Source organism: Erithacus rubecula, assembly GCF_903797595.1.
Source record: "Erithacus rubecula genome assembly, chromosome: 19".
Taxonomy (NCBI): domain Eukaryota; kingdom Metazoa; phylum Chordata; class Aves; order Passeriformes; family Muscicapidae; genus Erithacus; species Erithacus rubecula.
In genome coordinates, this window is record NC_136671.1 from 1,070,185 (window position 1) to 1,089,099 (window position 18,915).

General features: G+C 50.6%; 1 protein-coding gene across 1 annotated transcript in view; it reads right to left on the reverse strand.

Annotated features, from left to right (window-relative positions):
* OSBP2 (oxysterol binding protein 2) overlaps positions 1-18,915 on the reverse strand; it is a 90,603-nt gene that overhangs the window by 63,863 nt on the left and 7,825 nt on the right. The window contains 2 exon segments of the mRNA XM_079322167.1: positions 1,831-1,942; positions 1,944-2,040. Of these exon segments, the coding sequence (XP_079178293.1) occupies positions 1,831-1,942; positions 1,944-2,040 (209 nt within the window).

An 18,915-nucleotide genomic window follows, 5' to 3' on the forward strand; every position in this document is an offset into this window, starting at 1 on the left:
GAGCTCAGCACAGCCAGGCTCTGCATTTGCTATTTTTACAGGCAGATACAAACCAAAATAGCTGTGCCTGACTCAGGAGGCAGCGTGGCTGACAGCCCCTGTGACCACTGCACCCTGAGCCACCACTGCCACAGCCCCACAGATCCCAAGGGAGGTAAACCCACACACAACCTCTCCAGGAGATCCTTTCCCCCACACCCACCCAGCTGAAGGACTCAACAGCCCCACAGCCACCTCAGTGCAGCCAGGACCAGCAGAGTGTCCCACCCTGCCCAGCTAAAATAATGTGCCCAAAAACTTCCCCCTTCTCCTGTATCAGCTGGGCTCTCTGACAGTATTTGTATATTCCAGAGCTGGAATTTTAAGGGACAGAAAGTTCACAGCAATCACAGAATGGTTTGGGTTGGGACTTTAAGTATCATGTAGTCCCACCCCCTGCCATGGCAGGGACACCTCCCACTGCCCCAGGCTGCTCCAAACCCCAATGTCCAGCCTGGCCTTGGGCACTGCCAGGGATCCTGGCAGGGATCCTGTGCCAGGGCCTGCCCACCCTCCCAGGGAACAATTCCTTCCCAATAACCCATCCAGCCCTGCCCTCTGGCAGTGGGAGCCATTCCCCCTTGTCCTGGCACTCCTGTCCCAGGTCCTTCTCCCTCTCTCTTAGAGCTCCTTTAGGCACTGCAAGGTGCTTTAAGGTCTCTCTGGAGCCTTCTCTCTTCCATTTCTGAAGTTTGTTTACTGCAGCTTGAAGCTGTGCTTGCTTGCAGAAGAAAACCTAATGTTAATCCCAGCAGAGTTATAAACATTGAAATACAGACTCATAGAATCACTGAAATATTTCTAAAATATTCTGTTTGTCAAGCCTTACTGACCGATTACATAGCAGACCAATGTCACCCTGGGGAGGAGCTGTGGACCAGGCAGAGGGCTCTGACAGTTTTACAAAATGCAGCTGTCCCAAACCTACTCCAATAAACACCCCAACAAAGGGGCAGAAAGGGAGATGCACACAGAAACAGCCCAACTAAATATCTGTGTCATTCATCCAGCAAACCTCCTCAAACTATGGAACACATCCCATGTGGTACCCAGGCCTCTGACCACAGCATTCCCAGCACAAAGTCTCCAGGTCATTCTGCCTTCCAGCAACTTCCAGCTATGCATGAGCCCCTATCTGGGTGGGTCCTGCACCACTGACCAGGCACAGAGGAGCTGGGTGCTGGGTGCCCAGCAGTGTGGGAGCCTTGGTGGGGGATGGTGGTCAGGACAAACTCGGGTGCTCTCTATATTCTGGTCTTGCAGTTTGCAGTTTATTGCATAGAGTGTGAGTAACAAGGGCCCTGCTGGGAGCTGCCAGCTGCAGTTCTGAGCAGGGCAGAAAGAGAGTGGGGGGGCAGGAGTTCTATGACATAAGAGAGGGGAGAGTAAGAGAATTAAGTAAGAGAGCAAAGTAAGAGAGCGATTTTCCCGTTAACACAATCAATGTTGAATATTCTATGTTGAATATTCTAATTTCTACTAACCAATCTAATACAAGAAGCAAATTCCCTAACATTTACATACAACATAGGAATTGCTACATTACCATGTTTTACTGCTTTCTTATCTCTAAACCTTATCTGGGACCCTTCCTGTCATGCCAGGAGGGGATCTCTGCTGCTCTGTGGTATTTGCAGCATTATCTGACCAGCATCCACATTGCAGCTTTCACCCACTCAAAAACCGCTTTCACCTCCATCTCCCTGCTGTTTTCCATACCCTCACAATCCCTGGGCCATCCTGTTTGCAAGGTTTCCTGGCCATGCCTGGCGTGCCTGGCCCGGGCAGTACCTGACTGGTTGTTGCGCATGCGGATGGCCTTGGCCTTGGCCAGCTCCAGGGCCGTGACCCAGCGCTGCCTCTCCACCTCCGAGTTGGCCTTCAGGTGGTAGGTCCTGCCCCCCGTTGGACAGCACGATGTTGCACGAGTCCTCCGTGTCGATGTGGGCTGTGGACAGGTTGATGGTGCCCCTGCACGTGTGGGCCATCTCTGCCTGTGTCCTGCAGGGGAACAGAGGGACAAGGAAGTGTCAGTGCCCCTGTACCTGACCCCAAATCACCTCCCGGGCATCCTGCTGCACAGCACAGACCTGTGGGGACATCACAAGCTGGCAACACTCACATGCTATCCACTAAAGATGGAAAAGATCCTCAAACAGAGAAGTAAGGACAGGCTGTGTTTAGATGGAGCTTGCTCCCTTACACATTCCTTACACACTCACATCCCACTGTGTGCGCTGCTTCTGGCTGCTCTAAAAGCTAAGTTACCAAATACACAACTGTTGTAACCCAATACCAGGGGTATAAGGAATGCTTTAACCCTTCCCTCCTGTCCCTATCCTATTGGCAGAGAGCCAAATTCCCCTCCCTGACCCTTTCCTAGAAAAGACCATTATCTGAGATCCTCCTCCTCTTTTGCCCTGGGACCACCATAAAATAAACTACGAACATTGAGAAAGGCAAGAAGCCTCTTTTGATCTTTTGTTCATCCTATGCAGTGCCTAACTCCTTCTTAAAGACAGCTAGGAAGGAGTTACAGCTTACTGCACACAAAACTGTCTTTCTCATCTCATTTTACTGCTGCTTCTCTCCCTTCTCCCAGCTGTCCCACCTCCAGCAGAATCCAGCATTTCGTGGCTCTCTTTACCCTCTCCCTTCCATCGTTGTTTTAGTCCAAATGTGCTTAGATCTCATATGTGCCAGCCCTGGGTGGCAGCAGGAGCAGGGCAGTGCCCCTGCCTTGGTCTGGCCCTGCTGGGGCACCTCCAGTGCTGGGGCAGCTCTGGAACCCTCCTGACAGCAGAGACCTGGAGGGGCTGCAGCGTGTCCAGGGCAGGGACAGAGCTGGGGAAGGGGCTGCAGCCCCAGGAGAGGCTGAGGGAGCTGGGAAGGGGCTCAGCCTGGAGCAAAGGAGGCTCAGGGGGCCCTTGTGGCTCTGCACAACTCCCTGACAGGAGGAGACAGCCAGGGGGGGTCGGGCTCTGGGAACAGGGAACAGGGACAGGAGGAGAGGGAACGGCCTCAGGCTGGGCCAGGGGAGGATATTGGGAGCATTTCTTCATGGAAAGGGTTTTTCAGCCCTGGCACAGCTGCCCAGGGCAGTGCTGGAGTTCCCATCCTTGGAAGGATTTAACAGTTGTGTGGCACTGGGGGACATGGATTAGTGGCAGCCTTGCCAGTGGCAGGTTAATGTTTGAGCTCAGTGATCTCAGAGAGTTTTTCCAACCTCAAAGACTCTGTAAATCCACAAGAACATGGGAGTAGGGAGGTTTTACAGGCACAGCCTAGAGCTGCTCTCAGAAAGTGTTGGTGAGCAAGTTCACTATGGGATGGAGATGTGGTCCCTCCCAGGGAAGAATGGGCAGCAATCCAGGGATACCCACTGCCAACCTGATTCCTGAGGTTGCTTGTTACACTGAAGGAAGCCACTCTGCCTGACCAGGAACTCAAGTCCCCAAAGCCCCTAAACATCTCAAGTACATCTCTCACCTGCTCAGACCTGACTGATGCTGCTTTGTGGGACAGGTTTATCCCAGGGCCATATCCAAGCTTGACATGAGGACATGAATTCTTCCAGGTGCCTCCTAAAGACTTACAGTTTGTGTCTCTCAGCACCACAGGATAAGTTCAGACCCAGTGCACACTGTGGTTACACTTTTTGCAGGGGATGAGTTGGCCCCAAAGGAATCAAGCCTCAATTTTCATTCCCAAGTCATCCCTTCACACTGCAGCACATACTGTGTTCCCAGGAGGGATCCCTTCCCACCTTGAGAGAGCTGCTAAAATCATTTTCTCTTCTCCACAAAGCAAAGGTCTCCGAGGTGACTGCACTAAATCAACTGCAGACTTTCTCCCACCCAAGGAAACTGTTCCCTCCACTCCCTTCCCTGCCAATCTGCACAGGAAATCAATTCCTATCAATCAGCACCCACACACGAGGCAAGCACTTGACCCAGCCTGGAGCCAACAGCAATCTCCTGTGTCCACACATGGGGAAAGAAGCAGAGGTGCCCTTCAGAGCCCTCGTGGACAGCTGGATCTGCCTATCCATCACTCGCTCTTACATAACGTGATCCCAGCAGGTCTCCCAGTCCTCCCCTTCCCACAGCAATTGGAGTGCTGCATTTGGAAAACACCTGGCTGAGGGAGGTTAAACATGGACATGGAGCACACAGAGGTGGAGACAGCTGAGCCTCCAGGATTTTTTAGCTCTGTGAGGGAACAAAAACTGCTGGGATTCGCCCTCGGAGAGCCAGAATTAGAGCTGTGCATGGGAGGCTGGGGGGAATGACAGCCTTGGAGAGAGTCCTGGCCAGGACACACCAGAGAGAAAAAATATCCCAAAATACCACAGGGAGGACAACAGCACCCACCCACCCAGCCAGGGGACAGCAAACATCATCATATCAACATCAGAATGTCCCTTCTCCCAGCAGCAAAATGCCAAAGCACCAGGACACACTGCATGGAAGCCTTGAGTGATCAGCCCAGGCACCCAGCTCCAGGGCAGGACAGGAATCACTGACAGGTGTCATGGCTTATCCCCAAAATCAGGCCTGTGGCAAGACCAGTGCTGTTATGGATGTGCAAAGACCATCAGAGAGGAGATTCCTTACTCTAAAACCATGGATATCATTTACTACAATGCCAGCAAGACCCTATTTCAACCTCCTCTCCAACCTCTTCTGGACACACAGGTCCCAATTCCCACGTGGGTTTTGTCTAAGCCAACAGATGCTGCTGCTCAGAATATATACTTTCCTTTTTTATTTCAACAGAATCATAGAAATTTCAGACTGGTGAAAATTCTGGCATATCCATCACCCACCCTACCTACCAGCCCAGAACAGCTCTTGTATCCCAGCCACTCACAATGACAGGTTCTGCAAAAATCTTGAAAGATTTTCTTTTTAAAATATTATTTATAGCACTTCACCCCTTTTTTGACTAAAAAGCTGCTTCAGCTCCTTAACACCACAAATCTAAACACAGAGAGCTTGACAAGACAATTTACAGCATCAGTTCCTTAAAAGGGTTCCAGTCTAAAACTCCTGGAGTCTGATTTTCAGTGACTTGGATTCTACAACCTGACACACTGCAGTGCCATAAAAGAGCAGCAAATTATAATTTAAAGACCTGCTTCATACTTCTGAAGGGACACTTGAGCTCCAGGAGGCTTCTCAGCATGCTAGTGCTCTGCAAGAGAAAGATGCTCCCAATTTTTAACAACTGTACCAAATCTCCCTGGATAGAAACAACAAATCTCCCTGTAAGGGCTCACAGGACATGTTTATCTACAGAGCAAAGAGAAGGTGAAAAAGGAGATAATAAAATGGCTTTTGCCTGCCAGCTCCACACCTGTGGCTTTGGTGCTATCCCAACAGTCAAATATTGAGCTCTGGATGCTGGGAAGATGGTGTTTACACAGAATCTGTAATTATAACTGTGTGGCTCTGCTGGAAATTAACAGGACACAGCAAGGAATAAAAAACCCAGCTCACTCTGCTCCCAACACTTGACAAGCACAAGGGATGCCCATGGAATTTCTCTTACCATTTTCTTTCCACCAACAAGGCTCTGCCCCATTCTGGGTAGCCTTGTCCCTCCTAAAACTCGACTTTTTGTCTGACAGAATCAGGCAGAGGAACCCAGCAGGGAGCTGAGACTGTCCTGGTGTCCCAAGCACAGCAGAATTCCAGCCTGAGCATCCACAGGAGGTCAGGGAGCTCCCAGCAGCCCAACCCTAGGACCAGAGGCATTCCTGCAATCCTGGCAGCTCCAGCTGCCCCGGGTCAGCCAAGCAGGGCAGGAGTGACACCTGCAGGGCCCTTGTGACATTCTGTCCTGGCTGGGAGCATCTGGCATCATGAGGGGCCAGAAACACTCAGGTTTCCAAATTGGATTGTCCACCTGAAACCCAGCATGGAGCCACACAAACACTGGGCTGAGGGTCCCTTCCAAAGCTGGCAAGGCCAGTCTCCAATATCACCCGTGTCCTAAAGCACCTCCACAGGGAAATCCAAATACAGTTTCAGTTACATCCTGAAAAATGTTCATACTCTCATCCTACAGGTTTCCCTGATTATCTCAAAGCCATTACTTTGCTATCAGCCTCAGAAATCAGCACACCTGATTCTACATCATAGAATCATGCAACGGTTTGGGTTGGCAGAGACATTAAAGACCATCTCATCTCATTCCATGGGCAGGGACACCTGCCACTGCCCCAGGCTGCTCCAGCCCCAATGTCCAGCCTGGCCTTGGGCACTGTCAGGGATCCAGGGGCAGCCACAGCTGCTCTGGGCACCCTGTGCCAGCCCTGCCCACCCTCCCAGGGAACAATTCCTTCCCAATATCCCATCCAGCCCTGCCCTCTGGCAGTGGGAGCCATTCCCTGTGTCCTGTCCCTCCATCCCTTGTCCCCAGTCCCTCTCCAGCTCTCCTGGAGCCCCTTCAGACCCTGGCAGGGGCTCTGAGCTCTCCCTGGATCCTTCTCCTCTCCAGGTGAGCACCCCCAGCTCTCCCAGCCTGGCTCCAGAGCAGAGGGGCTCCAGCCCTTGCAGTGTCTCTGTGGCTCCTCTGGACTCTCTCCAGCAGCTCCAGGTCCCTCCTGTGCTGGCCCCAGGGCCGGGGCAGCTCTGCAGGTGGGGCAGAGGGGCAGAATCCCTCCCACAGAGAAACTGTGGCTGCCCCTGGATCCCTGAAGTGTCCAAGGTCAGGCTGGATGGGGCTTGGAGTAGCCTGGGACAGTGGGAGGTGTCCCTGCCCATGGCAGGAGGTGGAACAAGATGCTATTTAGAGTCTCATCCACCCCAATCTATTCCATCATTCTGTGACACCCTCACTGCTTCTTACACCACTCACCTCTCCAGACTCAAAGATTAAGACCTGTTTTTTCTACTGTTTCTTTTATGGATTAAGTAGAAACCAGTTTACAAAATTTATTTCTTCACCATACTGGAAAATACTGCAACAGTAAGGGCTCTGCAGCCATAAAGAAATATTTATACCCATGACCAACTGGGAAATGCTCTTTGGAATCAGGTGCAAGGACTGCTGCAACAGAGGGAAGGAGATAAATCAAGGACAGAGAACAAACCAGGCAGAATTGGACAATTCAATGGCTGGGGACAGTATTTTATTTCCTTCCCAAGAGTGGGAGGCAGCACAAGAGATGCCACAGTCCTGAGTCCCTGCTGTGCCTGAGCAGCAGAGCTCACTCTTCCCACAGGATGCAGGCAAGGCACAAGGATTTCCATGTGGAATTTGGAGTCTACAGGGCTCCCTGGGTTAGGCAGAGCTCACCCACTCCTCACAGCATTCTCACAGGCTGCAGGGACAGGAGCTGCACTCCCCATTGCTCAGTGCCAACAAAAGGCTGTTGTATCACCACCCCCTCCCAGCATCACCCACACCATGAGGGACAACAGCTCCTCATGGCTCAGCTCCCACTTCAGAGCATCCATGCCCACATCTGGAGCTTGAATTCCCTGTCAACCCCAGCCCACACTCCATCCTTGAAATATTAGATGAGCCCATCTGCACAAGTGCTCCAAGGTACATTTCCCAATAAACTGAGATTTCCCATGTCCTTTGTCCCATTTTTGGGGGTGTAAAACCACTGAAATCTCTGCTTCCCTTTTAGGCATGAGAAAACCCAAAAAACACTTGAATTTGAGCTCACACGCCTGAAGTCAGGGCATGGAACACTGAAACCAGCCCTCTTGGGGTTATTGCTCTCCCTGGGTTCAAGGAAAAAGGGAGTTTATGACAACTCAATCCCAGAACTCAAATACCCAAGGGGATGCAGGCGTGTGGCTCCAGAGGTATTTTCCCAGTGAGTTCAACACACCACAGCTAGTTAGCAGGGCTCTCACAAGCCACAAGGTCCATGTGACAAACAGCTCAGATTTCCTCTTTGCTGCTTCTTTTCCTCTTCCCCAAAACCAAGGAAGCACAAACCAACCCCAAACAAGCACATGGCAAGTGTTGGGCTGAGACTGCTGCAAAAACATAGGATTTAGATCTATTTAAAGGCCATCTAATCTGTAACTCCAGTCAGGATGGGCACAGATTGGGAATAATCAGGGTTAAAGGAAAGGCTGCAATCCAGGCTGCAATCCTCACCAACCTAAGGGATGCAATCCAGGCTGCAATCCTCACCAGCCTGAGGGATGTCTGCAGTTCAGGTACTCATCAGCTCCACAGATGATGGGAATATTCCCCAACAACCTATCCAGCAGCTTCCCAAGCTGGTTTCCAGGACAAACTCCTGCTCACACTAGGACCCAACACCAGAGAGCCTCAGCAACACCACCCAAGCATGGATTTAAGGAAGATTTGGCCATACAGCTCTTCTGTAAGCAGACAATAAGCACAGCAATCTGGAATTCACACTCCTTTCTCCAGGGCTTTTCCACTTTAATTTGGCTGCAATACCCACCCCAGCAAAGAGACAAGCAAGGAACTTCTGCTCCAGATCATTCACTAACAGCCCTTGTCTCTCTGTGCATCAGAGAGGGGAAAAAAACCTCCAGAGGACCTCAGGACAGGCAATTTGTCAGACAAATTCCCTCAGAGCCACAGTGCAGGACCTGGCACAGCCTGCCAGGAAGGTTCTATGTAAGAGAATGGGACACTCTGCCAACACCAGCACCTCCTGCTCAGAAGCATCTTCAGTGTGAGAGAGTTCCATCAGAACATCTGCTGGGGAAGTGCAAGAGTGTAAGATGTGCTCAGGGCAGGAAAACAACACTGCCAAGCTGAAAGGACTCTGAAAATAACACCCAGCTACCACCCCTCACCTCTTTTTCTAAATAAAACTGAGGTAGAGCTGCTGGGTGGCTGAGGATCACAGAGCAAGCTCCTCCCAATATACAACATATCCAAGCTGGGTGCCAAGTACAGGGGCTCATTACTGAAAAGCTGTGTAAAACCTGCAAATATGCACTCAGACCCCCAAATGCTTTCCCTGCCAAAATCAGAATCACAGCAAAAGGCACAGCTCCCTTCCCCTCGTTCCTCAATGCTGTTTCTGCAGTGCTCTCACTGACAAGACTCCCACCCAAATGCAAAGATACTCTGAAGTCAGCCCATCCTGCTGCACACCTCTGGGATTGTTTTTTATATCACATTTCTGCCTCTCTCGTGCATGGTGCAGGTTTTCCACCAGGACACCTCAGCAGTTGCCAGGAGATAAGCTAAGCCATAGTGCAGATATCAGCAGATATGGTTAGCATAGAGACTTTGTGTTGGAGATTTTATGGGAAAAAAATAAAGGAAAGGAAAAAAAAAAAAAAAAAAAAAGCAAAAAACCTAATCTTACAAAACTTACTAACAAGCACTCCCACTCCTCCCAGCACATGGTGCTATCTCCTCTGCACCTCTGCAGGGACCTGTGTGGCCCTGGCTGATAAGGATATCAGCCCTACAAACATGGGCACCCAAGAAGCTGCTGGAGGCACTGGTTTGGGGCTCACCTGCTCCACCATCTCCCAGCTCTGCAGGGCACGGGCTGCTCCCTGAGCTGCTGTGACACAGAATGACCCCAGCCCCACTACCACCCAAAAAGGGCTTTCCCTGCTTCCCTTCCCACAAGAGCAGAATTAGAGAAGTGGGAGTTGAGGAAAGCATCTCAGTACGTGACCAGAAGAAAATATTCTTGGTGGCCAGTGGCTCTCAGCTGACCCAGCACAGAGACAATGCTGTGCCTCAAACCACAACACCAGCTGAGTGGATTCAGCAAAACCACTGAGCAGGGCTGTGGGAGCCAGATCCTGAGCATGGAGCTGGGAATGGCTGTGGGAGCCACATCCTGAGCATGGAGCTGGGAATGGCTGTGGGAGCCACATCCTGAGCATGGAGCTGGGAATGGCTGTGGGAGCCACATCCTGAGCATGGAGCTGGGAATGGCTGTGGGGAGCCACATCCTGAGCATGGAGCTGGGCATAGCTGTGGGAGCCAGATCCTGAGCATGGAGCTGGGAATGGCTGTGGGAGCCACATCCTGAGCATGGAGCTGGGAATGGCTGTGGGAGCCAGATCCTGAGCATGGAGCTGGGAATGGGCTGTGGGAGCCACATCCTGAGCATGGAGCTGGGAATGGCTGTGGGAGCCAGATCCTGAGCATGGAGCTGGGAATGGCTGTGGGAGCCACATCCTGAGCATGGAGCTGGGAATGGCTGTGGCAGCCAGATCCTGAGCATGGAGCTGGGAATGGCTGTGGGAGCCACATCCTGAGCATGGAGCTGGGAATGGCTGTGGGAGCCACATCCTGAGCATGGAGCTGGGAATGGCTGTGGGAGCCACATCCTGAGCATGGAGCTGGGAATGGCTGTGGGAGCCACATCCTGAGCAAGGAGCTGGGAATGGCTGTGGGGAGCCACATCCTGAGCATGGAGCTGGGAATGGCTGTGGGGAGCCACATCCTGAGCATGGAGCTGGGAATGGCTGTGGGAGCCAGATCCTGAGCAAGGAGCTGGGAATGGCTGTGGGAGCCACATCCTGAGCATGGAGCTGGGAATGGCTGTGGGAGCCACATCCTGAGCATGGAGCTGGGAATGGCTGTGGGAGCCACATCCTGAGCATGGAGCTGGGAATGGCTGTGGGGAGCCAGGCTGGGCACACGGAGCTGGGAATGGCTGTGGGAGCCAGGCTGGGCACACAGATTTTCCAAAAATACTAGAGATCCAGAGATGGAAATTCTCACCACAACTTTGGCACAAAAGGCCACCAGTAGTTTCAGTTGCTGCTGAGTTTATTGCATCAGTGATATCACACCAATCATGCATGTTCTGGTGCAAATCCTGTCTCCTCCAAAGCTAGCAGGATAATCCAAGGCTGGGGCCAGGCCTGACTAATGAGCTCAGTGGCTCAATTGCAGTCAAGAACAAACAAGGAGTGACCATATACAAGGGTCATTTGACAAATGCTCTTTTCTACACAAGAAATACACACACTGCAGCAGATGAGAGGCTCAAGCAGTCATTTTTCTCAGTCCAGCCTCTGCTTTCAAGTTTTTACTGGTGCTTCAGCCCTTGGGAATTGTGTTAAATGATCATCATAAAGACCAGCCATAGTCAACTCATGTTTGTCTTTTCTCACCACCCCAGCCAAGGACATAAGAGGACACAGGGCACACAGAGTCAACATTAAAACCCAATTTTTATTCCTATCCCATCAATTCCTATCTCATTTGCAATATTCAGACTGTTTAAAAAAATCCTTGTTCTCCAGACTACAGACTTTAGGAATGTGTTTGCTTCAAGCACAAGACTTATCCCATCTTTCTGAGATTGAGGGTGGGTAGAAGAGCTCACTTCCAAAAATTTTTCCATGCTGCAAGCATCTCTCTTTTCTGCAAGTTACTGTCAATGTTAATGTTTTCAGTACCCAATAAATTTCCCTCAGAGACAGCACATGAATTACAGTCTGTGACCTCAAACATCACTCTAAAGTCATCACACTCCTGACTTCTTGCCAGCTTTCAAACAATGCTCAATTATAGCTCAGGATCTCTGTGTGGAAGAGATATTTCTTAGGGACAGATATCTAGATGCAGAATTTCCTTCTGGATGAAATATTCCTTAAGGACAGATATCCGGATGCAAAGCCCACATGGGTGCATAAATATATGTTTTCCTCTATTTTAAGGCATGAGAAGAAAGATGAAAATTCATCTTTAAAAGCAGAACTGTTGCTTCTGAGCCCTTGACTATGAATTCCTCAGTTCAAAAGCACTTTCCTACATGTTTATGTAGAGGCAGGTTTCAGTTGTGTGTCCAGGACAGACAGAGGTTCCTTCAGTTCCATCTTCTCCCTGAACATGACACACAGCTGCCTCTGCTCAAGGCAAACACCCAACATCAGCCAACAGCAGCAATTTCTGCAGCCTCCTGTGACCACCCAGAACTTTATTCTGTGACAAATCCATGCTCAGCTCTACAATCAGCACATCCTCCTTCTGGAGCAGTCACCCCTGGGGAAGTGGTCAGTGCAGGCAGCTCATGAACAGAACAGATTCCAGTGGGCAGGAAATCACTACTTGAGAGCAGAAGGAAGAAGCATGAACTTGAGTATTGCATGCAAGGTGCCTTTGTGACCTCCACTACCCAGGAAATGATCCTTGCAGGACATGCTCCTGAGGAGTGTGGAGGTCAGCAACCCTGGGAAGAGCAGGTTTCCCATGAGAACTGAGGAAACAGAGGGAAATGCAAGCAGCACAGCAAATATGGTAGCAGTGTGAGTCTGAGCAAGGGGCAGTGTGGCACAGTGCAAAACCTTTCCCAGCCCTTACAACACCAGCCATAAAATAAAAAATGTTGGCAGCTGGCATTCCAGATGCTGGAAATGCCAAGAGTTTCATTTAAAATAGAAATCAAGAGTTAACCATTTTCTGGGCCATGACTGGGACTGAGGGTGCTTTTAAATCAAATCCTGCAGGTGCATCAAGTGATTTTGACCAACTTGGGGACATGCCTGGCACATCCCAGCTGCTTCACTGTGAGACCCAACATCCTTCTGCACTGAGTCTCTGTGCCAGCACAAGGGGAATGGCTCCCACTGCCAGAGGGCAGGGCTGGATGGGATATTGGGAAGGAATTGTTCCTGGGAGGGTGGGCAGGCCCTGGCACAGGGTGCCCAGAGCAGCTGTGGCTGCCCCTGGATCCCTGGCAGTGCCCAAGGCCAGGCTGGATGGGGCATGGAGCAGCCTGGGACAGTGGGAGGTGTCTCTGCCCATGGCAGGGTTGGACAAGATGCTATTTCAATTCCTTTCCAAACCAAATCACTCCATGAATCTCTAATCCAAGACATGCTCTGGGGGATCAGTGTTCAGGGCTGCACATTTTCTGCAAGCACCCTACAGATACTGACTGTGGGTTATCAGGAACAGCCAAGAGGGAAGGCAAAGTCATTGACTTTCAGGGGGGATTGCTCTCACACATAGACAAGAGTGAATTTCCCAACTGCCCAGACCAGACTCTCTGTGTCATTTCAGTGCACTGTGTTGCAAGACAACTTGTGTGGTGCAATAAATGCTCAGAGGGTTTAATGCAGAAACATTTCAGTTGTTTCAGGACAACCTGAGTCCTTCACTCTCACCCCTTCGTGCTCCCCTGGCTCCCCAAGCCTGGCCATCATCTCCCTGCACAGACACCATCCCACCCCTCTGCTCCACACAGGAGAGGTTCACATCCACAAAAGCAGCACCAGCACTTTACCCAAAGGCACTCCTTCCCACTGGAAGCCAAGGGGCTTCCAAAGCAGCCTGCTGTACACACAAAGGCAACCAAGGAATCCATAGGATCATGCAATAGGTCAGAAGGGACCTTAATGCTCATCCAGTTCCACCCTCTGCCATGGACAGGGTTTTTCACTATCCCAGCTTGCTCCAAGCCCCATCCAACCTGGCCTGGAACACTGCCAGGGATCCAGGGCCTCCCCATCTTCACAGGGAACAATTTCCTTTTAATATCCAATCTAAATCGACCCTCTTTCAGCTTTAAGCCATTCCCCCTTGTCCTGTCCTTCCAGAGCCTTGTCTGAACTCCCTCCAGCTCTTTTGGAGCCCCTTTAGCTATTGTTTCTTCATGAGAAAAACCCCAATTTTACACAATGCTTGGCCAGACAACACCACAACCCCCTCAGCTGCTCAGACTCCTGGGTAGCAGCAGGATTGTGCCAGGAGGTCCCAAAATCCCTGCAGCCCAGGCCCTGGTGCTTCATGGAGGACACTGAAAGCCTCCATCCCCTGGAGCTCATATCCAGCAGTTCCTGTGATAGGGACAAGGCTGGGAATTATTTATTTTTAGTCCTCAGCATCTTTCATTTCCATAGGGGCAGCAGCCAATGCTCCCTTCCACAGAACACCTCCTCCCTGCTTCTGCAACAACTGCAAAACCAGACTGCTGGGACAGAATGCAGGGCTCTGGCTGCTCTGTTGGACAAATCCCATCCAAGGAAGGAAGCAGAGAGGTACCACACACAGTCTGGGTGCACTGCCAGTAAAGGAAAACAGGAAAATGGGAGAAGCGGAGAGACACTTGCCATATGTGCCAGCAGGATCTGTGCAGTGATCCTCGCTCCCAGTGAGGTGTGAGACAACAAACAAACACCACAAGTGCAGCCAGCACCACAAGCAATCCAGCTCTCCAGAGCTTTTCATCTTCTCCAGCCAACAGCAGGGAGATGAAACGTTGCTCTCCAGTTTTCAACTCCCACGTGGTGAAGAGTACCTATTTATACAAGTTTTTTAACAGATAAAAGGCCAAGGCTGGCCTGGAAGTCACTCTGTGCATCCATGTGCTCCTTGAATGCTCCAAGAAGTGGCTCATGGCCCTTCTCCTCAGCAGGACCCTCAGCCCTGGGGGTCTCACCCTGGCAGGTTCAGCAGCTGGAAGGATTCCACCAAGTGAGCCCAAGCACACAAGAGAGGACATAGGAAATATGTCTAGAGAGGAAGAGGCCAGCTGAGCTGCAGAGGAACAGAACAGTGCTCAGCTGGTTTTCCCAAGCAGGACTTCAAGTAGAGGACAAATAAAGCTATGACCATCCACCTCCTTTCTTCCCAGGATCCAAACTGCTTGAAAACTCTTTTTTTTCTACCTTTTCTACCCATTTTTATTTCTTTAATCTTCTGCAGGAAGAAAAGCAGGTTTAAACATTCAACTTTGTATCCTTTTACATTATCAGAGATTTCTAAAAACTGTGTAAGAGGGGACAGAAGCCAGGCCACTGTAAGGAATTCTCTCATAGGAACATAACCCAGGAGTAAGACTTCAATGATCCTTGTGGGTCCCTTCCAACTCAGGATATTCCATGACTCTCTGATATTAAGGAGCACAGAGCAGTGAAAAGCAGCACAGTGCCCTTTTCCCAAATGTGGGAGCAGATCACATCACATCCAGGCTCACTTAAGCTAAGCTGTTCTGACTCCCAACACTTCCACATGGGAGCAGATTCTTTTTATAGAGACCTGGCACAGCACAAACACTTCTCATGGGGTTGTGTTAAGGGATAAAGGTGAAGCAGCAGGATGTGTCCCCACAAACTGCCAGCACAGGACTGCACTAATCCCACACAGGGACTTCAAGCACCTCTGCATCAAACCAGCAATTCTATAAATAAACCAATTTGTAAATTAAAACTACACCTAATGGTCTATTATATGGTAGAATGGCAATGATACATTTTGAATTTGGAAATCAAAGCCACACCTAATGCTAATAGTGGAGTTCATGTATCTGTCCCATGGGACAAAGGGCTCACTACTTACTTCCTTTACAAGGCAAATGGAAAACAGCAGAAATATTTGGAGGATGGTATCTTGAATGTCAAACAAAACTCTAATTCCCTCTGTACCCACAAGGATGCCTCACTTCAGGGTAATGCCTGACTTCATATTGATGTTTAGTTACTTTACAAATTCATCCTTCCTAAAACCCTAGAAATTGTAAATCTTCATGGAAACACCTTGGACCAAATTGCCAACATTAACCTCACTCTATTAAAGCTGAAAGAATTAGGATTGTTCAACCTCAAGGAAAGAAGGATCCAGGGAAAGCTCAGAGCCCCTGCCAGTGCCCAAAGGCTCCAGGAGAGCTGGAGAGGGACTGGGGACAAGGGATGGAGGGACAGGACACAGGGAATGGCTCCCATTGCCAGAGGGCAGGGCTGGATGGGATATTGGGAAGGAATTGTTCTCTGGCAGGGTGGGCAGGCCCTGGCACAGGGTGCCCAGAGCAGCTGTGGCTGCCCCTGGATCCCTGGCAGTGCCCAAGGCCAGGCTGGATGGGGCATGGAGCAGCCTGGGTTCCATGATTCTATGATTAAAGGTTTTGTTCCCCCCCCAAGCCTGACCCTGTGACACACCTTAGCTTCATAACAGAGAGAAGCTCCAGCTCCATCCACGATCCCACTGCTTCCTACAAACACATCAGTGCCCCCCTGCAGCATCCACAGGGATTCCTCCTACAGCTCTCAGTCTCCACTGCCTGCAGAATGTGACTCTCACAACCATGAAGCCTGTTCAGGTATTGGGCACTTGGAAATCAATTGCACAAATCTTGATGGAATCAATCCCATTCTCACGGCCTGTGCTTTGTGTTTCAATTAACCTACAACACTCCAAAAATAGGGAATACCAGCTATGGACAGCCAGAGGTTTCATTCCTGCACTGCAAAGGCACCTTAGGGCTGCAATTGTGCAGCAGAACTCAATCCAATCCAGTAATTACAGACCTTATCTGTGCTGGGATACAGAGCTGCAGCCTCTCAAGGTACTTACAAGGAACAATTCCGGGCTGGATGTCTGCAACTGTAAGGAGGAAAAAATGGGCTTGTTACAGAGCAACAAAGCACAAATTTCCAGACCTTTACAAGTCAACTTTCAAATGTAAAACTAAATTTTCAAGGAGCTTGCATCCATAGGTTTCTACACTTTGAAGCAGAAATTTTTACTTCCTTCCTTGTGGTGAAAAGGAAGAGGACAGAAAGGGAGAGGCAGATGCCTCACCCAGCACATACTCAGTGTTTGCCCACAAAAAAAATGCAGGTTCCTGGGAAAACAGTTCCAGGGAAGCACCCAGCTGGGTCATCCCAGAGACTGCACAGGCAAAAAAATAGGAAAATTCCTGTCCATCAGCTCCTAAGCAAATCCCACTCCTAAAAGGATCAGAAATACCACTGGGTCTGCCTCCCAAGTGTTCCAGCAAAACACTGTACTTAAAATAAGCTGTAACAGATAAAAGCCTGATAGAGAAGGAAAGCACAGCTTAATGCCATAAATTTGGCTTGCTAATCCTCAGGCTGTCCCAGTGTCAGGCATGTCCCCCCTCAATTCAGAGTGCATGGATGTGGAGGATGGTCTGTGGAACAGCCTGAAGGGTTCAGACACACAAACCACCAGGACTCCCCTGACTGACAGGACAAGCCATAGGCAGGACATGGCTTTTCCTCATCCCCCATCAGCACCCAGACAGCTGAAGGCAAACTCACAAGAAGTATCAGGAATAACCACAGAATGGTCCATGAAATGTGTCTGGAAGTCACCTCAGGAGGCCTCAGGTCCAGTCCCCTGCTCTGCAGCCAGCCAAGGCTGCCCATGACCCTGCCTATCCACAGCTGCAACAGCCTCCAGTTTCCTGCACCTCTCCAGATCCCTATGCCAGTATTCAGTCCTCACTCCCAAGTGAACTTGCTGCCATGTGTCCATGCAGGATTTCCCTGTGCTCTCCCAGCCCTGTGCCTCACCCTGCCAGGAGCAGAGCCAGGCTCTGTCCCCTCTCTCATCCCCTCCACCATGGAGCTGTGGTCTCCTGTCTCCTCTGCTCCAGCCTCATCCTGGCAAACCCCAGACTGATGGCCCAGCCAGGGCCCTCCTCTGCTGAGCAGAGAGGACAGTCCCTTCCCTCAACACTTCTGCTAACACAGCCAAAGCCACCATTGACCTCTGGTCTCTCCTGGCCACCTTCTTGTCCCCAGGGGCTCCTCTGCAAAGCTGCTTCAAGCAGCAGCCCCAGGGCAGGGCTGTGTTTGCCTGTGCTGAACATCACAGGGCTGCCATCACCCTGCTGCTCCAGCCTGTCAGGTCCCTCTGAAATCCAGACCTGTGACCTCTCTGCTCACTTGGCATCACCCACAGCTGAGCTGCAATAGCACTCACCCGTTAATAACCACATTACACAGCAAATACTGCAACTAATCAACTGTGATCTTATCACAGCTACCAAAAACCAATCAAATTATATGTGCTCCTAATCAATGCCTGAGAGGATACAGCTAACTGGAGCACCACCACCCCCCCAGCTCCCAAAGGGATTCCTGCACACTGTGTACAATTCAAAGTGGGAGCTGATAGTGTGTCATGTGTACCAAATGTAAATCATGAGGTATTAAGATGATTGTCACCATTGTACCAGCACAAAATTACTTTTGGTTTGAACACTCTCTTCCTCCTGCTTATATAAAAATTCCATCAGTGATGGAAAGCCAGGGAGCCTTAAGCAGACTCTCCCCAGTACAGACCACATAGACACAACTGACAAGGAATGCAGAACACTGCTGGGGTTAAATGAAGCCATGGAGCAATTCCACCTGACCACACACCATAAACCTGCAGCACCTTCTGCTCCACATGCCCTGCTGGGAAACACCACAGTGGCAACTTGGGAATAATAAACAGCAGATAAACAGCATGCAGCATCAGTCACAGAAATGTGCATGCTTGGAAACAGAAAAGATGGAAGGTCTCAGTCTTCCAAAAACAAGGCACGGGGCTGCTGAGGAGCATAGCCCTGATACCAGGCACCACCCAAGCACTCCTGGACAGAGCTTGCCAAAAAGGGCTTCAAACCAAAGGCTGAAACTGAATACTGAATCACAGAATCATGGAATCTCCTGAGTAGAGAGGCCCCCATCCAGTCCCACTCCTGTCCCTGCCCAGACCCCCCAACAATCCCACCCTGTCCATCCCTGCAGTGCTGTCCAAATGCTCCTGGAGCTCTGGCAGCCTCGGGCTGTGCCCATTCCCTGGGGAGCCTGGGCAGTGCCAGCACCCTCTGGGGGAGGGAAGAACCTTTCCCTGAGCTCCAGCCTGAGCCTGGGCAGTGCCAGCACCCTCTGGGAGAGGGAAGAACCTTTCCCTGAGCTCCAGCCTGAGCCTGGCCAGTGCCCAGCACCCCTTGGTACTTTATTTTTCCTAAAATCCAACCTAAACCTCCCCTGATACAACTTCACTGACTCCTCACGAGCTGTGGGCACAGATGCCACCCCCACCTGCTGCGCAGCATCTCCACACCTCAAAGACAAAAATCTGCCTCTTTAATCTTGTGGTCTGCACTCCTGCATAGTCCTGGAGAGGAGGGGCATGTCTGTGTCC